This window comes from Hirundo rustica, chromosome 7 (genome assembly GCF_015227805.2).
Source record: "Hirundo rustica isolate bHirRus1 chromosome 7, bHirRus1.pri.v3, whole genome shotgun sequence".
NCBI classification, from domain to species: Eukaryota; Metazoa; Chordata; class Aves; order Passeriformes; family Hirundinidae; genus Hirundo; species Hirundo rustica.
In genome coordinates this window covers 13,931,362-13,952,214 of record NC_053456.1, presented here as the reverse complement: position 1 = coordinate 13,952,214, position 20,853 = coordinate 13,931,362, and the positions used below count along the sequence as shown (strand labels likewise).

Sequence of the window (20,853 nt, the reverse complement as noted above, 5' to 3'; positions counted from 1 at the left end):
CATACACAATCACTCTCTCTAAAGTAGATTAATCCAGTGGAAAACTGGGCATGCCCTTAAAAACCTGAAGAAAAGCTTTGTAGAACTCAGTTACGTGCTGGAAGAGTGTGAACATGTGCCTAGGAGTAATGGATTTTTGTGTTTCAGATCTGGGCATGACATTGATAACACTGGGTGCACATTGTCAGGTCTCTGAGTCTTTCTGCCTTGGATGCAATAAGAAGATAAGTAGCTGGAGAACTTTATTTTAAAAGGAAGGCATAGTCATTGCTGAGCATTGCTGAGGTGCTGGGAACTTGTATGGCTGATTTATTCCAACACAGCATCAGGTCCTCAAAGTGTGATTTGATCTAGAAATCATCATTAAGCCTTGTGCACAGCAAAATATGAAAAGTATGTGGATGGGTTGATCTAGGCAGGATCTACCACAGCTTCCATGGGGTTGTGGATGCAGTGTCAGGCTGAATCTTTACCATGATGAGGGGGATTGGAATGGGTTAGAGTTACAGATTGAGGTGGTTTTATGTATTCACTGGGATCTCCATTTGGGAAACAACTTCATTACTGTCAATGCTCACTGGTGAAACTGAGAGCAGAGTTGGGCTAACAGCAGTTATGGCTTCTCAGGAGTTTGAATTGTTCTTGCCTAAAGCTGAGATGCCATCAAGAGCTCCTGCAGACCTTTCTTACAGCACACTGAAAGCCAGTGCACCAGGGAGCCAGTACTGGGCAGGTCAGTCTGTCCTCATGGCCACCTGCCCACTGTAGGACAAACGGAGTCTGTTCTCTCGTTCCCTTAGGTACGGTAAGTACAGCAAAGGGAGGCAGTGCTGGCCTGTTCTGTTGGATCATGTTCTCAGTAATTGATCTGCTCCCTTCCCAGTGGTTCTTTTGAAGGTTGCACATGCTTTAATTATGTATGCATGTCCTGTCAATGCATATTAATTGTGTTACGCTTCTCCTCTGCAGAGGGAAACTTGCCCACGGCTGAAGTGTAACTAATGATGCCGAACCTTCTCTGGAGGCGTGTGGTTATTGATTTTGTTTTGTTTCAGTTCAGCCCTTCACCCCTTCCCCTCTCTCTTCAGATGGAGTTGATTGGACCCTGCTCTGTGCCAGTGGTTGTGGTTTCCCTCACCTTCAGTTTTTGTGACTAACCTGGTTCCTGTCTTTGGTTTTTTTGGGTGTCGCCGTCTGTGCTGTGGCCATGTGCTCACTTGCATGCAGTTGAGGAAAGGGCCTCCGGTGCCTCCGCCTCCAAAAGTCACCCCCTCAAAGGAGATGAAGCAGGAGAACATCATCAGTCTGTTTGATGACAATTTTGTCCCCGAGATAAGTGTGACAACCCCTTCGCAGGTTAGCTGCTACGCCCTGCCTAATTATTCTCTGCATCTGAACTCTTCCTTCAGACCTTTCTTTTCTTTGGAGGTGTCAAGCCATGAAACCTGGTCAGGTGAAGGAGGAAAGCAAGCTCAGCATTGGACCTCAGGGGGCAAAGGATTACTTAGGAGCTGACTTAAAGGAGAGGGTACCTAAAAGGCAGTAACATGTTGCCCTTTGAGAGCTTTCATTCACAGAGGAAACAGGAGAAATGCACCTGGTCATGACACCAGAAAGTAATCACTGCATTTGTTCAGCAGCAGTGCACGTGGATTATGATTGTCTTCATATCCTGTGGTGTGGTATTCTCTCTCCAAACCCACTGATCCTGAGTGTGGATGAAACATGTTTATTTCTGCTCATATACATCCCTGACTTGGCATCTCTGCCAGTTCTGGGAGAAGACAGTTTTGTTCTCTCTATGCCTTGACCCATGGGCTTTGTGCTTTAAAGCCCGTGTCTGTCCAGGAAAGGCCAAAATGAATTACCAAAGTTCTCTTTGCAAAGAGCAGCTGATGCAGTTAAGACTGCTGACAGAGTCCGTCAGTATTGCCAAGTGGCACCTTCTGAAGCCCTGAAAAAGGAAAAACATTTTCAAATTATAGATTTTCTTCTTCACTTTCCCTTTGATTTGCGTCACTGCCAAAGAGGCTGTCCGTCTCTGTTGGATCTAGGAGAATGGCAGTCCTTAAGTATATAGTAGCCTGACCAGATTTCTGGCTGTATCATGACATACCTGCATCTACTTTATTTAAATATATATACACACATAGATATACATGTGGATATATATATTTTCCCTAAATGCTTGTTGAAGCACAAATCATACCTCTATCAGTGCTCATCTGTGACTCATTCCCTAATTTCTTCTTGTGTCATGCTGCTCCATTGCCTCTGGTTTGCCACCTTCCACCCAGCTGCTGAGGTGCAGAGATGGAGTGGGGAGGGAAGGAAGTCCATATTAGATTTGGCATTGCAGTAGATAAAACTAGCAGAGTGGAGAGATGATTTCACATCAGTGTTGGAAGGCAGGGACTACAGGCAGCTGAGCAACTCTTTATCATTTTCTGTGCTTCCTTCTCCTGTATTGTAATGGACAGCTCTGTCTGCCCCATGGTCTGTGACATGTATTTCTATGTGAATGCCAGCTCTTAGACATACTGTTCTGCACCTGATCAGTGCTCTGAGCCAGGAGGGATCTGCTGTGCCTTTTAACCAGATGGGAGTTCTGAGGGAGGACTCTGGTTTCCAGAACAATCTTGACTGAAGGGCCCAACAGCCCCTGGCATTCAGTGTGTTGCCCAGGGCTGTTCCTGTCAGATGTCTCAGTTCCAGTGAGCTGTCTTGTGGGAGATTTGGGTAAAGGCAAGGGGTGTTAGCCCTTGCATTCAAGTCTTGAATGACAGGTAAGACTATTCCATGGCTGCTGTCTTTGATGTCTCACTACCAAATAAAGCTAAAGATTGGGGTTGTAACTTCTCTGATGGGTGGCCTGGATGTGCTGGGAGAGCATACTAGAATTACTGGAATTCCAGTTGATTTTTGCATGCTGGTCAGGTCTCATTCCTGTGAGATGAGAGCTTGGTTTCTTGTCCTCATCCTTGTGGATCTCAAAAGGACATGTTCATAAGGCAGAGAAAAGTCTGTAAGAAATTGGGGTAAGAGAAAATTAGAGGAGGTGAAAATGATGGTGACATCAGTGGTATTCAGAAGACTTACCTTAAATGGTGTCTCTTGCTACTTTCTAGAAGCTTTTTCCATTGTGGTGTTTTGATATAACTGTGGAGACCAACTTGCCAAATTTTGTTACTGGAACAGTGGGTGAAGCAGTAGTCCCAGTGAGCTGGGAGGTCATAGAAAGCAGGAGAAATCTTCCTGATCTCCCAGAGACAGCAGCTTCCTCTGAAGCTGAGTAGAAAGCAGTATCTTCTTTTGGTTAGGTTAAATATAAACCATCAAAGTGATAGTCCTGTTTTAAACTCTAATAACTTGTGTCCTTTGTAGTGACTTCTTATTAATAGTAATCAGCAAATGTGGGATCACTGTCTTTAGGTAGAGCATCAGTCACTCAAAGGAAGTTATTCTGCTGACCTTGAAGAAAGTAGCAAAGCGTCTCAAATTTATGCTTTTTTAGAAGTCTTGTATGTGTAAGTTTATGGGATGCCCAGAAATGAAAACGATCGAAAACAGCATTTTTGAATTGAGGAGGGATTCAAATCCCTTAGCTAGGGTGAGCTGCTGTATTTTGTATTTCTGACTCAAAAGGCAGGACGAAATCAGAAGCTTTGCGAGTTAGCTCTGAGGTCTCTCAGACTTCCCTTCCAGCAGTTTGAGTGGTTTTCTGCCTGGATTTATGTTCCTGAGGTAGGATGTATGGATGGCAGCTCTTTTACATGTAGCTGAGGAAGTCAGTCTTGGTCTGTCAGTATAAAGGCAGCTGGCTGAGCTGTGGGGAATAGATGCACATAGAAGAGCAGCCCTTCTGACTCGTCAGTGGCAGTGATCCTTTTGACCACAGCAGATCAGGTGCTCACACCATGTCAGCTCATTTGGCCAGGTGGGAGGATGAATGAGTGCTGTGGAAAAGGCTCGGATTTGGTTTACAGGGCCTCCACGTGAACTGCCTGGGACTGTGGGCACCAGGAGTCACATCCAGTGTTTGCGCTGCCACCATTCCTTCTGCGCTTACAGCCTCAGCTCCGGGATATCACACACCCTCCCTCCACTGTGCACGCGCGCCTGTGTCTAATGCTCATGCTGCTTTTCTCCCTCACTGCTGCCAAGTTTGATGCCCCTGGGCCCTTCCAGGAGGGAGCCAGCCTGTTGGATCTGGATTTTGATCCCATTAAACCAGATGCCACTGTGGGCAAGACCCCCACGCCCGCCTCGCAGGTTGGTTCATATCGCCGTTCCTTCTCCCTTCGAAACTGACTTGTTGCCACGTGTGGCGTGACTTGCGCCCACCTGAACGATAACGTGGGCCTGAGCTGTGGGTGGCTGGGCCTTGGGTGTCAGTGCCCAGGGTGGAGCCTTGGTCTTCTCTGCTGGGTGTGCAAGTCCAGGAGGAATCAGATGGCTGCTGGCCTGGCTGCAGTCAGGCACTAGGTGTTTGTGGGGTGCTTGGGCTTTGCTCTGATGATCCACTTAATGTATGTCCCTCCCTAGAGCAGCATCCTCTGTATGCTGTATGTATTTAAGTTGTTACTCTGTGGATGGGAATTCAGCCTGAGCTCAGTGCTCCTGCTATAAATTGCTCTTAAATGGATTTTTAATTAACAGACACTTTGATAATCTGCAGTTCCTTAAGGTGAATAAAGCTGTTAATGGATATTCAAGTGATGTGAAGCCCTTCCTTTTCTGTGTATGACACAGCCTGCATCTGTAGTTGAGAAGGAGTTTTCCTGCCTGCCACAGTGTGGTATCAAAAAAGAAGATGCCTAGTTCTGTTCTGGCCTGTGCCTGGTCCTGTCCTCTGTCAGAGGCAGGTTGACTGTGCCTCATTTTATGTCTAAATGACTGGAGGCTTTGAAGTGCATCCTGAATATGTTCTCTTCACTGAGACTTTCTATTTTATATGTACAGGCTGGTTATTTTTTGCCTGTGGATGCCACTAAAACTTGTAATAAACATAATTGTGTTGTTTATAGTACATCTTTAGTATCATCACATTATGTAGATCTGTATGGCACAGATTTTTGTAGGAATAAGACTTCTTTTGTCAGAGAGATCAAACATTAGGTATTTGATTCTCCTAAATTAAAATACTGTATCTGCAAGATACTAGTTCTTATAATTTGATACACACCAATATGGCAAAGCTATTTTTTTTTTTTGGAACTTCATGTGGGTACATGAGCATTTTGTGTCTGTTTGCATTTCAGGACAACCTACATATCAAAAGAAGCTATTGAAAAAAAATCAAAACAAAACAAAAAACCCACAACTTTTTGTTTTCCTGAATCACCAGTTAGAACGCAGATAATTGGTTATACTGACATAGGATACAAGTATAAATTTGACTTTAAATTGAATTGTTATCCTTCCAGCAAGAAACAAATATTACACTAAGTGGGTTTTTCAAAAGTGCTCAGCAATAGCGTATTTAGTGTTCTAAACTAATTTTTGTTAGCTTCATAAGTCATTAAAAGAGAGTCAAAAATCAGTAATTTCTACTGGTAACCAAACACAAAACATAGTTAAAACCACCTAGTTATCAAAACATTCAGATTTATTTCCTATAGGGTGGGCAGTATGGCAAAGTGCTAAAGGTATTTTACTGCTGATCCAAAGACACCACAGAATCATAGAATGTTAAGGGTTTGGAAGGGTCCTTAAAGATCTTCTATTCCCAGAGATGTATAAAGTCATATACGAACAGATATTTTCAAAACATGCAGAGATAAGTGCTGTTGAATGTGTATGTCTGCTTCAGTCTGATCAGTGTCTGTAATGTTTGTACTCGCTGAAATAATCATGTATAAACATGTTTTATTTTTGTTGCTCTTTGACATGCTTAGTCTTTACCTTGGGATTTATGGGAGGTAAGAAATTCATACGGCTTTTGTCTCTCATCATGTGCTGTTCACATGCCAGTGCCATCTCTGTTCACATACCTTTCTCCTTTCCTTCACTGCTTCTCCTTCCTGCACACCCCAGACCAAAGTTGCTCTGTGTGTTGCTGGACTCACTTTTGCACCTTGTTTGAAGCCCCAGGGCCAACCACATGTTTGCACGTCAGTCTGGCACTCCTAAGACTTACAGTTCTACCAGTGCTCAAGCCCAATGCCTTTCCCTGCTAACCCACTCATCTTTCCCTTGGCATAATGCTGTGACCTTCACCTCATACCTAATACCATTGTGGCATCATCCTCACTCTCCACAACACAGTATTTCCTAAACTCTCTATGTCCTGTTGGTCTCGTGTGCCATGCATAAATGTCTCAGCTGCCCCTCATCATTACTGCCTGTACCATTATATATATATACATCTGGAATTATCTGTGGTGTTTGCTGTTCGTCAACCATCATTGTCAGAAAGGCTGATGTCAGTTAGCTCACCCTGTGTCTACACTGGAAATTAACTGCAGGCCCAAGACTTGCCTGGCATCTGCCTCAACCTCAGCTTTAGAGCTTGCTGACAGGGAGACCCTGCACATGCCCTGCATCTGAACAAAAACCTGACCCTCATTTATGCCCTCTCTACATATCTGGCCTGGACAGGTCTCAGGTTTACTGCAGATTAGCCCCTTGAGAGATGTTTCAAGCACAACTACTTTTGAGTTCCTCTGGACTGACAGCCAGCAGTGTGGACAGAGAATGCTTGATCTGGGTACTCAGGCCTGCTGCTGGAGCTGGCTGTATCCACTGAGTAAGCTCATGGCCTTGGCTCGTGCTGGGGAATTGAGTCCTGCCAACCTTTCTGTTCCCGAGGGCCAGCCCAGCCCCTACAGTGGCTGCTTGGGAGGACATGACTTAGCCCTGGCCTGAGGACTCGCTGTGGCCGCTCCTCTCCTTCACATGAGCTTAGGTGATGTCACGGAAGAAGGTTTCCCCTGTGTGTTTTATCAGCCATCAGTGTGTAACATCTGTTACTCCCCTGTATGTGCTTTGTCAATCTGTCTTCGTAGGGAAGAAGCGACTGATTTAGCTAGGAAAAATCTCATTCCTTTCAGGTGAACGGGCAGGGGTGAGGTATGACTGTATCTGGCTGAGCTGTGCCTACAATCTTGGCTGTAAAAAGTTTTTTGGACCACTTCTCTCATCCTGCAAACTGATTTTACCCAAAGGAGAATTTGCTCAACCAGGAAATGCTGCCAGTCAAGGTGTTCTCACTCTACCAGTTCTCACCTTGGCATACCAAACACAAAGAGCAGAGCTTCCTAAAACTGGAGAATCTTCCTCTTCAAGTCTTCTGAAGTGTTTTTGTTATAAATGTTGATAAGAGGAGACTTTTTTTTGTGGTTACTTAGTTCCATAGACCATGAGGTTAAGAACTTCATAGAAACTTGAGTGCAGCAGAGCTGGCTTAGTTCTGCAGTCTGGGAAATGTGCATTTGGTGTGCATGATGTTGCTGTTAAAATAAGCAAAGCTTTTAAACCTGGTAACAGCAGTGAGCAATTCTTCCTTTCCCTGTACTATCTTTCCATGACTGAAAATGCTTTTATAGGCCTCAGGATGCCCCACAGGTATATAAAATAGAAAAATTAGTAGCTGACATAAAAATGCCCTTTGTTGAAATCCAGGGGGTTAATTTAGATCCAGTTTCTCTAACTATTCCCTACTATTTTTGCAAATTAGCTGATTAAAAAAACCCCAAACTACTCAAACCCTCACACTGTGCTCCTTTTCACTTGTCCATATAAAACTCATGCTTGGTCAGATAGAGCTGGCCTGGCATTTGTCCCAGTTCAAGTTTCACTGAACCCAAATGAAAACCTGGGAGTGAATCCAATTAAATATGAGAATCCTTTGTAGCATTTCTTGTGCATATATTTACCTTAGCTCTGGCAAAGCTGCTGAGGGAATCCTCTGTAGGATGGGACCAGCTCTATTCTTTATAATATCTTCTGGCAGTATGGGCCTGTGGACGTGGTGATGGGGACACATGAGGAAGGATGTGATAGGGGAGGAAAGCATGTGTTAGATGACACCACTGGAGCAGCTGAAGGTAAAGTAATGGATTTTTATTAAATTAAGGATTAATTTATTTATTGCTGCTGTTGTTAGAATGCTGCTAGGAGCATTGTGCATGGCTAGTAGCCAGATGGGTGTACATTTGAGGTTTACCATGGTGATTGCTTTACTCTGGGGTTTTTTAAGGTTGGGACTATGAGAACTGCAAAATTAAGGAATCTGGACAATGCCTTGTTTTGAATATGATTGTATTCAAGGGTACATGTGTCTTGATTTAACTCCAGCTGGCAGCTAAGCACCACGCAGCCTCTCGCTCATTCCCCTCCCATTGGTGGATGGAGGAGAAAGTTGGTAGGGTAAAAGTAAGAAAACTTGTGGATTGAGATGAGACCAACTTAATTAAAACAAAATAATAATAATTGTAATGAAAAGGAAAATAACAGAGATAAATGAAACCCCCAAAAAACCCAAGTGAGGCAAATGAAAAACAATTGCTCAACACCAGCTGACTGATGCCCAGCTCATTCCTAAGCAGTGGTGCCTGATCAGCTTTTCCCCTAGTTTATACACTGAGCATGGTGACATTTGGGATACCCCTGTGGTCATTTGGGGTTAGCTGCCCTGGCTGTGTCCCCTCCCAGCTCCTTGTGCCCCCCAGCCTCCTTGCTGGCAAAGTAGCATGAGAAGCTGAAAAGTCCTTGACTTGGTCTAAGCACTGCTCAACAACAATTACTTCATCAGTGTTGGCAGCATTATTTTCATCCTAAGTCCTAAACACAGCCCCATACCAGCTATTAGGAAGAAAATCAACTATCCCAGCTGAAGCAGGACAACACGTTTATCAAATGTATGAGGCCTGTAGGCATGATAAAGCTGGGTCTTCCCGTGTATTAAAAATGGCAAATCTTGGGAATCTTCCCAGATGCTGCCTGGCCAGTCTCCCAAGGGGCTGATTTGCAGCCTTAGTGCTACCAGATCCAGCATACTTCCTGCATTGTTGCAATTTCTGGGAGGGGCAGATGAGTATCTTTGTGTTAAAAAGAGTTAACCTAACTCCAGACAAGGGAGAATAAAAACTTTAACCATTGGAAGCCTGTCAGAGGTGTTTGGTTGGTCTTTTTTATGCACAGAAACCCCTGTTCCCAGGCTTTTTAGAACAGTCTGAATCTCTTTGGTGGTGTCAGCTTTTGTGCAGTAAAAATTTTCCATCGACACAAATGTGTTACACACCCCATCTGAAATATTTGTAGAAAATTCTTAATAATACAATATTCACAACAGAATCCAAATTCACAACTTTTGGGCCTGTCCGAAATTGAAAGGAGTGAAAGCACAGTGTCCTATTTGATTCAGTGTCAATGCTCATGCTGGGTCTGATCTAAATTCCATATCTGGACACATTATTACCATGCTCTTTTGTCTCTGGGAGTAGGTGAGTACTTAAATATTCTGTGGTTGTTGATCCTTGGAATTAGATTGTGGAGAGATCCTTGTTCTTTGGTGTGCAAGAGAACTTGTATTCTCTTACAAGTGGCAGATTTGGATCTAATAATAAGCAGTGTGTGTGTGTACCGTAGGTCTGCAGTTTAGATCATGAAGGGAAAGAGGCACACAGAATTTTTGGCGTTTCATTGATTGCCTCTGAATTATTGCCTACTGCTTGGCTGGAATTGAGGGATTCCAGCTTTGTTGGGATTTCCATGAATTGCAGAGAAAGGGGGAGACAAGTGTAGCCAGACCCTTCAGTGTCTCACCTGTTAGTCAGCAGATGGCTCAGACAGTGGCACAGAGCACTTGGGCAGGCTGGGCTCCACCTTGCTGCACACAGGTGCGGTGGAATGAGAGTAACTTCCCACCGGGATGACTTTTGTGTTGCAGCCTGCAGAAGCAGCCCATGCAGGAGCTGAAGCAGCTGGATCAGAAGCAGCAACTGGAGCTGAAGCATCTAAACCTGAAGCTGACTCAGGATCGGTAAACACCTCAAGGGACAGCAATCCCTTTTCTCCATCCCTTTGTCATTCAGCACATATGGGAGGCTGGGCTGGGAAAAGAGCAGTGTAGCTGCTTGGAAAAACACATCCCTACCACTGGGGGACTTAAAATGCTCTTATTTAGGGACCAGGCTTAGTTGTTGCATTTTATCTGTGTAATGGCTTAGGGAGAAGTCCTTCTGGAAAATTCAGTGAAAGAATTGTCCCTTCACACATGTTATAAAGTCAGCCCACAGCCCATGCTGTCCTAGGCTGTGTTGTCAGCTGGATTCCCCCTAACTTGCCTTTTACTTTACCTACCCTGTCCTCTGAGCTCTGGCTGTGTCTCCTGAGTATCAAGGGTTCCCCTCTTTTTGGTGACACTGCTGCTCTTTTAGGGGACAGGGGTAGATCCCATCTCATGGCAGCTTGGTTCCTACAAGCTGTCACATTTCAGTTGTCTGCTCTGGGAGGGCTCTATGAGATTGCATTGTGACCACAGCAGCTGGGAAATACCGGGTGTTAGGGTCTCAGGAAACCTGCAACTCATCCCTGCCTTTCTGCAGCCTTAGGCGGAGAAAGACAGCAGTCACCAGTCCTGCCCTCTCACTGCTGTCCCTTGGGGCGTTCTTGTTGCTGACTGGTGTGCTGGGAAAACCCACTGAAACCATGGGATGGTTGGGGTCTGGATCCTTCACGGTCGACTTGGAGCTTCAGTTTTGGATTCTCTTTTCTCAATGGCTTTTTTTCCCTTCCTTGGCTGCTACTGCCTCCCAGAGCTCTCTGCCTGCTGTTGTTGTGGAAACTTTCCCTGCAACCGTCAATGGCACTGTGGAAGGAGGTGCTTCATCTGAGAGAGCTGACATGCCCCCAGGATTTCTGTTCAAGGTGAGTTTGGGGTTGTGCAGCATCGAGTTCCTGATGAGGGTTTTTTCCTCCCCTGTAAGGCATTAACTCAGCATGGCTGTGGGCTAGGCCACCTTGAGAGGCAGAGTGGAAGTTGAAGGAGAGATAAACTTTATTTTCCAGCAATGCAGTTTCATGCAGTTTCAGATGTTTCAAAGGATTACGCAAGAGCATCAGCATCCAAAAGGTCTTGTACTGTGCAGCAAAACCTGTTCTCTCTGCTGCAGTGGTTTCTGTCTTGATGTTGTGGTGATGTTGGTCACAGACTCTGAACAGTGGATAAAATATTGTGCTCCTGACAGGAGAAGCTAAACTTTGGTGTGAGTGGCAGATTGAGAAGAGTTGGGAACACCAGCAGGAACAGAGGACTCTGTGTTTGGGGAAGTTAGAAAGCCAGGATAAACAGAAAAGTATAGGACTAGACCGGGAAGTTGGGTGGGTATTCTGAATATGCCAAGGATCTCTTGCAGCAAAAGTGTGGAGGAAGGAGTGATTTTGGGTGAGGATCAGCCACAAATTTAATGTGCATAAGGGAGTGTGGTAGCAAGAAAGCACAGATGTATCATGCCCTGAAAGTGAGAATTTACGGCATCTTCCTATAGGGACACTTCTGTGCTTTAGCCATTCCCTTTTTTTTTTTTTTTACTTTTTTTTTTTTTTATTTTTTTTTTTTATTTTTTTTTTTTGAGTTCTGTTGAAAGGGTAAGAATGGCAAAGCCCTGAAGAATGACAGGAGGTTTATAACATTTAGTCTGGTTTCAGCTGGCATTATAGGCTGTAGTGCTCAAAGTGCTCCTCTCGTGTCCCTGCAGGTCCAGGCCATGCACGATTACACAGCCACCGACACTGACGAGCTGCAGCTGAAGGCTGGGGACGTGGTGCTTGTGATTCCATTTGAGAACCCTGAGGAGCAGGTGAGTGGGTGTGAGGCTGGGCCAGGTGGAGCCAAGGGGGTTTCCTGAGCTGCTTCTTTCTTCACTAACAGTTGGCTGGCTGGATGCTGAGCCATTAGTTTGTGGCTGGGAGCTGGCAAGACAGCAGGTTGTGAGCTTGAGATTGGCTTCCTGCAACAGAGGGAAGGGCTCTGCTTGTTACTGGAAAGTGGAGACATTATCCTGCATAAAGCATGTGGAGTAGCCATGGGTTCTTGTCCCTGTCAGAGCATTTGAGCCAATACAGTGGCTCTCTTGATCAGGGAGCCCAACAGAGCCCATACTTTGCCTCCTCACTGCCCCTAAACTTGCTGCACGTTCCCTATGACCACTACAGCATAGTCTGTAGCATTGAAAGGACTGACTCATGCCTTATGATGTTCTCTTCTCTTTTGAGAAACGTTGGAGCTCTGAGAAAGCAGCTGGTGGTGGATGATGTCTTGCACTTCAGCAGAGCAGTGGCTGTTTCCAAATGACTGTGTTTGGTCAGGAGATGGCAGCAGAATCAAAGGCTAGAGCAGGTCTCAGCTCCAGAGAACAAGTCTTGCTGCCCATCTTCAACCTGAACTTACTTGATCATGTTTTTCATTAATTTGAGCTATTTCTTGAAGCCTTGAGTGTCTTCCTCATTTTCTGTGTTTGAGGGCACCCAGCTGACAATCTGCAGCAGTTTTACTACTTTGACTGAGAGAGGTGGTGAGTTTGTTTATAAAATTAATACTCACATCTCTAGGTTTCTGTTTGGAAAAAGAAAGAGAATTCTCCAAATCGACTGAGCAGTCATCAGCTCTTTGGGTTTGCCAGGTTCAGATAGGATCTGGATTCCACAAGGGGTAAAGGGAGGGTGATGTAGTTCACTAACTCCAAAGATGTGGATCCTCTTTGTGGCCCAGCTGTTGGTTTTGTGAATTATGGAGGGAGATCATGCTGATGCTTGTGAAATGGAGCTATAAAATGCCAACGGTTCCCATACAGCTAGGGGAGAAAAGGTTTTTGGGGAAGAAGCACAGATTCCTTCTGGAGACAAGACTCCCCGCTGGGTGGGACTGCCCTGCGCAAGCATTTGTGAGCATTTTTTTCTCAGAAAGCTTTCTGGATGGAAATGAGTGTCAGCTCCCCCAGTTTCTGTGGTAGGAGATGGCATTTGTGGAGCAGATGGCGTTTTTGGAACAAATTTTTTCAACGCCCTGTGTTTGCACTTTAGCTGGATGTGGGTGCAACAGCCATGAACTCAAGACTCTCCAAGCTGCAGAGGGTGAGCTCTGAGTGTTGCTAACATGACTCTGTAGCTGCACTGAAGCCCTCTAACCCTTCTACAGTGTATCCTGTGTTACAGCTCTTTTCCCTAACCTCAACCATACCCAGCCAGGAGTTGTTGGCTGTTAACATGTGCATGAACTGTGCACGTGGAGGGAGCTTAGGACACTAGATGGATTCACATCCCTACCTTGCAGCTTAGATGTCAGTTTGTGGGTACATCCAGGCCTGGAGTCATCTCTCTTGAGAGAAGAAAGGGTTGAGGGCAGCAACACTTCTAAGCTGGCACTTCAGATGATATGGTTTAAAATTGTCAAGGCCCCATCTGGGTCCTTGTGTCTAATCCCTACAGCTGAGGAGACCCTTTATAGCAGGATGTGGTGGGAGTGATGCATGCATGCTGTATGGCACAGCACTATGTGCAAATGGATGAGCTTTTGTGCCTGACATGCTGTGAGCTGGAAGCTGCCTTCTAGACACTTGGGCACAGTGTCTTCTGCCTCATTGTTTGTGTTCCTGATTTATGGCATGTCAGTCCTTCCACAGCCTCTGCAGCTGGCTGTTGTAGATGGGCTCCCATCTTCTGTCATTCCCATGACGTCTCCTGAGTGTTCCAATCTAAGGCAGCACTCAGGGCTAAGTGAGCCTGCAGGCTAAGTGAGCCTGGGAGCTGTGCAGCTCTCATGCCTCATGCCGCACTCTAAATCCATAGGCTGCCCCACTGCAAATGAGTTGGGTATGTGCATGCTGAAGGGGAGCTTCTGTGATTGCAGCTCCAAGGCATTCAGAAAATAGAGTGGTTGTACCCCTGAGCTGCAAGCTCAGTGCAGCCCTTCCACCTTGGATATCTCCTTTATGTGCCTAGGATGGAGCAGAAATCTCAATGCCAGACAAACCTGCAGGCAGAGGGTGGGAGGTCTGGTTCTGCTCAAGAGCATGTTCTACCAAGCAGGGTTCCTTTTGCCTGAGTGAAAATTCATCTTCATTTATAGATGTGTAGGTTGGAGACTAGGGAAGACCTTACTGAGAGACCTAAATCACATGTAGGCAAAATTTGGGAGTTTTGCTAACCTCACCTTGCATCAAACCTCACCTTGCTGAGTTTTGGGAAGATGGGTTGGGTTCCTCAGCTCCCAGTCCCCAGAGATCAGGATTTCAGCACTATAAGACTGATTTTGCCTGTGCCACCTCTGAAATGCCAGTCATCTGGGTGCTTTATCTGGAGCAGGGATGAGCACTTCCTGGGCTGATTCATCCTTTCCAAAGACTTGTGCCTGAGATGAATGGGGTGAATCACACGGCGGAGGTGCCTGTCTCTTTTATGGCTATGGAGAATGCTGGACCCCTCATGTTTGCATTGTGAAGGGTGAGATAGGTGATTCCCGTCCTGTAGCTCTGTAGTCTCTTTTGGCAGAATTTCTCCTGCTTCAGTGGGTGTAAATTATGACCTGTTTTTGTTACACTTGCTTATTTTTTACTGTCTGCACAGTCTGGGTCAGGTGGGAGCTTTGGTGTGAACTCTGGTGGGATGTAGCCTTTTCTCTGTTTAAAAGGAAACAAAAGCATTTTTTCCTTCTCCCCCATACTCCTCCTGGGTTGTCTCCAAGCCAAATAAGAGCATGGCTTTGGTAATGCCTTGACATCTCCTTGGCCTGCACTGTGTAAGAAAAATCCCTGCTCACGTCTGTCCCTTAGCGTCTGATCTCTGTCTTCTCCTCCAGGACGAAGGATGGCTGATGGGTGTGAAGGAGTCTGACTGGATCCAGCATAAGGCGCTTGACCAATGCCGAGGGGTTTTCCCAGAGAATTTCACAGAACGGGTGCAGTGAAAGTCCAAGCCCACCAGCTGCATTTCTGCTGGAAGAAAGCAAGTTTTCTGGTAGATAATTGCAAAAGAATAACGAAAGGAAAAGAAGAGAGAATTTTGAAGGACTAGAAGCTTGAAAAAAAGTCAACTTAAAGGGTGTGTTCTTCTCAAAGGGCAAGGTTTCAGAAGTTAATTGAAATTCAAAGTTGTTAAAAAATATACATATTAATAATAATAAGGCAATTCAGATACCCTCTTCCCCTTTGGTTTAAATGGCATTTGGAATCAAAGGACTGATGCAGAAGCAACTCAGTGAGGTTCTCCAAGTGCTGCATTGACTGAATTGTCAGATGTCAGTCTGATTCCTGGAAAGGCAGTATTTGTTGAACAGCTTGAGAGCAGAAGCTGCATTTGCTCTTGTGTGGGTTAATCTGTCTTGTCTTGAAGGTGGCTTGCATGGCAACCATAAAAATTCAGCCTTCCCTACATCTTCAACTTACAGTAGGCCAAACTTTCTGTTATGCTGTTGAAAAAGAAATTTAGTGTATAGTGTTCACCACTACAATGTGTGTGTGTGTGTATTTTATTTTCTTCCTTTAAAACAAAGTTACATAAACTGTGATTTTATACGTGTAAAGATAGAAGAAACTACATGGAAAGGGCATGAAGAAGGTGAAATCTGTGAAGCTGTGCTCAGTCCAAAGTTCTTTGAAATGCGGACCCCTAAATTCTCACAGAAATGTTGGCCTGTGAAATCCTAAGGGGAATGGACAAATTCAAGAGGAGAAACAAGACAAACAGATGCCGTTTGGATGTCTCTGAAATTTAGGAGAGGGAATCCTCTACCACATACATCCCCATCCTCTACACCCCTCCAAAAAACCAAACCTATTGGTGGTTTCAGAAAAGCTTAGGTTCATGTAGATGGAAAATAGCTCTAAAATCTACTGGTTAGAAAATTTGCTTTTAAAGACAGAGATAAGGGAATATTTTTTTTTCTGTAAGAGTATCAAAGAGAAGACACTGACAAAAAAGAAATTACTTCTTGTGCTTTTCACTGGCATTGTTTTTTGTGGAATTGTATTTCTTATTTTCCTTTGAAGAGTTCTGTAAGTGAAGTATTGTTAGATCAGCTTTCTCCAGTGCTGTGCTGATGATCAAGTTAACTTCTATGAAAACTGGACTCTTGAAATGCTCGTTTAAAATGGCTGTGTGACTCCATGCTATTGTAATGCATTCAAAAGGAAGGCAAGAATATCAAAGTGTCAATGTCAAGAAGACACTCTTCTGATGCTGAGTCCTTTCCTTTACCTTTCCTTTGCTTCTGTTTGTTTTCAGATTTTGGGTTTTTTTTGTTTTTGTTTTGTGGGGTTTTTTTGGTTTTTTTTTTTTTTTCATTTTAGACAAGCAGATGACAAGGCTGTTTCTAAGTGCTTATTACACTTGTTAATATAAGCCGGTCTGACTCTCCAAGACTCTAAAGTCCCACAAAGGTACTTTATAAACTTTACTTGAATACTGATGCAGCTGTCAAGCAAGTCAGGCTATTTTAATTTTTTACAGCTTCCCCTCCTCCCCCATGGCTGTTTTGCCCTGAAAGGATTTTTAACAGTGAGGTTACACTATGCTCAGGATCTCTCTGAAATAATCTTCCAAACTGGTAGGAGTTGGTTTTTGTCAAAGCTGCACAAAATGCTGGCAGAGTACTAATAATCTCACCTTTTCCAATCTGTTTGGATTATTTGTAGAACAACAGAAAAAACATTGTAGGTCAAAAATTGTGTTTTTTTTTTTTTAAAAAAACCCTTAGTTTGGAGGAACAGATCTGATTTTGATGAGAAAAGATATAGATGCAAGCATTGTTGGAGTTCCTCTCGCTTTCAGCTTGGGAGAGATGATCCAAGCTAGTTATTTACAGCAATGTAACAGACATTAAATCTGTCCTATATACCCAAATCCCTTCTCCTTTTTAAAAGAAAAAAATATGCAGGAATTTATTTTGCATCACTGTTAGAAACCCCAATAGTATTTAGGAGTAACTGCTCACAATACCGAAGGACTGGACTCCACAAATTATAGTATGGTGAGCTGTTGCTTTAGAATGCTGCCCTGTTTGACTATTTGTTCCTTTTTCATCAGGGTTGTCTTTATTATTACTCTTTTTTGTTTTTCAAAATATCTATTTTTATGCATTTGTGACTCCCATTACTCCTTTAAAGATTATTCATATAAAAATATACATTTAAATATACATAGAAATATATATATATTAAAAAGCGGGTTGATCCAATTAACATAATGCTGTCAGCTTAAAATGTTTATTTTTATGCAAAAACTGTGGATAATAGCTTTTTTTTTTTAAAAAAAAAAGAAGGACAAGATTCTAAGTTACCAGAGCTGTGATTTTTGTCTTGTAACTATTCTAGACCATTTAGAAAGCTGTGCTGATACCTAATTTATTGTGGTGTTTTTGTGGTGTTTTTTTTTTTTTTTTTTTTTTTTTTTTTTTTTTTTTTTTTTTCTGTCGTTGTCCTTTTCTGTGCTTGAACCAGATGACTGTCCCAACAAAGATCCTTGTAAGGCCTTTTCATTTTATTGAGCTTGCAGAGCAACTATCCAGTACTGTATTGTCCCTGCAGAAGTGGTAGCACTCTGCAAAGAAGGGATGTTGTTTTCAGGTCACCGGAGTGATGCTCCAGTGTTGCTGGTGGGGGAGAGTGTTGGGTCTCTCTCCATTTGCTTCCCCTGACCCCCAAACCCCCAAGCCCCCTTGCTTTAGAGCAGGTTAGGGTGGGTTACCTGGATCTTGCATTGCTCACAGATAAGTGGTGTCCAGCACATCTCAGTCAGGTTCTGAAAATGCAGGATCAGACCCACAGTTTTTAAATTGCCTTATGTGAAAGTAGGATGGCACAGCAGGAAACTTGGAGATGGCAGTGTTCTTTTTAGAGCCAGGAGATCTGTTTCCTGTGTTGTTCAGCCCCTTGTAAACAGCCATGGCTCCTCCCATTTTCAGTGTTTTTACATCTCCTAAATACCTTGATTCTGGTTGGTACTACCTGGTGAAATGAACTTCCCCTTTACTTTGGTTTAGATCTGATTCAAATAGAAAGAGGGACAGTAAACTCCCAAGTAGTCTGTGCCCACCTGGTTTTTCAGTTTGCAGGCTGAACTGAAAAATATGAGAAAAAACATGAGGGTGACCTGAGACAATTTTTTTTCCAATTTCTCAGTGGAATGAAAAAGGGAAAAATTGAAACAAACAAATCCTTTCATACCAAAATGAAACATTAATTTCTAGGATTGAATTTTAACTTTTTAACAAGCATTATGTCTTGGGCTGTAACAAGTTGCTTTGAAGCAAAAATGTGAAACCTGTTTTGAAAATGCTGAAAGAAAATGTTTTCATGTTAATAGTCTTTTTGCCTCTGCCTTTTTTCTTAATCTGATGACTGGTTTATTTTCTTGCAAATACATTATCCACTGAAGAGAACCCAAAGAAGCCCAGTTCTGCTCCACTGACAGATGCACTGGACACATTTCAGGGACTACTTGATATCTGGCCCATCAAAGCTGCTGTTTTCCCCATTTAATAATCTTCCACTTGATTGTTCTACTGGGTGAAAAATAAAAGCATCTCTCATCCCATGCCATTGACTGATTTTGTAGCTGGGCTTAGAAAGACATTCTTGCTCTGTTGGCTTCAGTTTGATTACAGATTTATGATACTACTCCAGTTTGAGCCTAATCCTAGTATGAAGTGGGAATTAGTATTTACCCAACTGATAAGAAAGAAGGCATTGCTTTCCCCACCTTTTTCTATCTTAGCAGTGTCAGTAATATATCTATTCGATAGAATTAAGGAAAGGTCCCAGGGTGAGGAAGAGTGTGGTGTTGTTCAGGTGAGATTCCCACATACTCTGTGCTGTTTTCCATGGGCATTGCTCAGCTGTCTGCTTTTATCACCCTTGTTTTGCTTGGCTTTTAAGGTGATACAGTAAATGGGGTTGTGCAGGTTCATTTCCAGCTGCTCAAAGCTGGTACTGCTTTGTGTGAATTGTGCCACAGTCCCTGAAGCTTTGTTCACTGTTGCAGAACCCTTTTCTATCCCACTATCCTAGGACTGTGGCCAAGGCAGACAGCCCTAAGTCAAAGGGGACCTGGAGCAGGAGTGAGGGCTCCATATTGTACCTGGAACTGGGATGTCAGCTCAGTTAGGCTTTGCAGTAGCCTCTTGGAGGGAAAAGGCCCAAGGCTAAGGAGATAGGGGAGGATGGAGGGATAATCCATTATCTTTTTCATTTTGGGTTGATTCAATGACTCCATCACCTCTTAGTTCCAGGGAGAAACTATACAGGGCTGAGAACAAAATATGAATGGCCAAGATGTGTATGTTCAATCTGATAGCAGGTGCTTGCCTGCCAGTGGCACTGAATTCAGAGCTTCCTGTTTCCTGCTCTCTGCCAGACAGATGCAGTGCTCTGCCACAGATATTTTGGATGCTGTGCAGTCCGTGCCCCAAAACAGTGAATGTCCTTGTCTGAAGGATGCAGAGGTGTCTCTCAGCCCTTTCTAGGAAGACCTGTGGATCTCCCGCAGGCAAGGCCTGTGTGCTTCTAACGCAGTCCCTCTGATTTCAGTAGCCTGTGTCTCTCAGCACTGGCCCCATTCTCCAGCTCCTCTCACTTTCCAGCCTCTTCCATGCTCTTTGAGGATGATGGCAGCATTGGGCATGTCCCACCAGCCAAAAAGTGCAAAGCTGGAGCATGCACAAACATCTCCATCTGCAAATCCTGCACAATGCAGCTTGATAGTGCTGATATCAGGAAAACAAGCAACAGCTTTTCTTCTCTGGGTCGCCAAAGGGAAGCTGCTCCTTGCCACACAGGCACCGTCACACCTGGTACTGGTGCAGACACCTCTCTCCTTGCTGTGGTTGACACCTTTTTACAAACTCGTGATGGAAAAGAGTCCTGGGTGGTGCCTGGAGCCAGATTCTGTCACCAGCCCTCACAAAGCATCAGGTCTAGTTGACACGTGGGGGCTGAGAATTAGAAGGCTCTTTTGGAGCCTTCTCTTTTTGCTTATGAAACTAAATGGAGAAACTACAGCTGTGAAGACTGGTCTGTATAAGCTTGTACTTTGATGTGTCCTGTTGTTATAATCCTTCACCTCCTTTTGCAGCTTATTCTGCTAATTGTGATCCTAGAGTCTGCATTTTATGTAGAAGGTCCCTACTTGAAACTTGCCAGATGAAGTCCTGGGCTTATTGCTTCTCTTTAGCTGAATTAAGTGGGAACGATTTTGGCAGTGTATTAGCAATCTCTTTTCCTTCTGTTAATTCAGTCTCTGAGTTTAATCACAATGACCTGAAACATGTTTGGGGGTTGAGTGTTTTTTTAGTTAATTTTTGTTTTGTTTAAACAAAGGTGAACAATTCCCATTGTATTTAGAGCTGTGATGCCCAGTTCCACAAGTACTAGATGAATTTGTCCCATCTTGTTTCTTGGTGATGTTCAGAAATATAAGTTGTGTCATCCTAAATCCTGTGTCCGTTTCTCTCTATTTTTTTCCTACCTTTATATTAAGAAGCTGAAACAATTCAGGACATTTTTCTCCCCACAGAAGTGAGTAACTTCATAGATGTTTGTTGTCCAGGTGCCTTTAACACTGGGAGTTCTTACAAGCACATGGGATGGAGAGGGTGATGCTGGTCCTTAAAACAGCAGAGGAAGCTCTTGTAACAACCATCTCTATTCCAGTTGAATGTGACACCAAATGAATGTAGCGTAAGGAAGGATTAGAGATCTTTCCTTTTTATTAGCTACTGACCCCAAAGTGATGTGACCTTCATCCTCAAGTCAAGTCTGCTGGTGGGACTATGACACTGCAAGGGCACTCTGCGCCACCTGGCCAAACTTTTCTCACTCCCTCTGGCCTGCCACCGCACCTGTGTGAGCTCAGTCC

At 44.0% G+C, this 20,853-nt stretch overlaps 1 protein-coding gene across 12 annotated transcripts in view; it reads left to right on the top strand.

Moving 5' to 3' along the window:
- The window catches only part of BIN1 (bridging integrator 1), an 88,357-nt gene extending 71,002 nt beyond the window's left edge, over positions 1–17,355 (top strand). For 4 of the 12 annotated variants that reach the window (XM_040068894.2, XM_040068895.2, XM_040068898.2 and 1 more), the window contains 8 exons: positions 1,228–1,356; positions 4,165–4,272; positions 5,898–5,921; positions 9,893–9,985; positions 10,762–10,872; positions 11,703–11,804; positions 13,027–13,077; positions 14,801–17,354. In XM_040068894.2, the coding sequence (XP_039924828.1) occupies positions 1,228–1,356; positions 4,165–4,272; positions 5,898–5,921; positions 9,893–9,985; positions 10,762–10,872; positions 11,703–11,804; positions 13,027–13,077; positions 14,801–14,908 (726 nt within the window). In that variant the 3' untranslated portion in view covers positions 14,909–17,354. Of the gene's footprint in view, positions 1–1,227; positions 1,357–4,164; positions 4,273–5,897; positions 5,922–9,892; positions 9,986–10,761; positions 10,873–11,702; positions 11,805–13,026; positions 13,078–14,800 lie in introns of all 12 variants that reach the window. The other 8 variants (XM_040068897.2, XM_040068899.2, XM_040068904.2 and 5 more) reach the window with 6 other exon arrangements.
- The last annotated feature ends 3,498 nt before the right edge of the window (positions 17,356–20,853 follow it).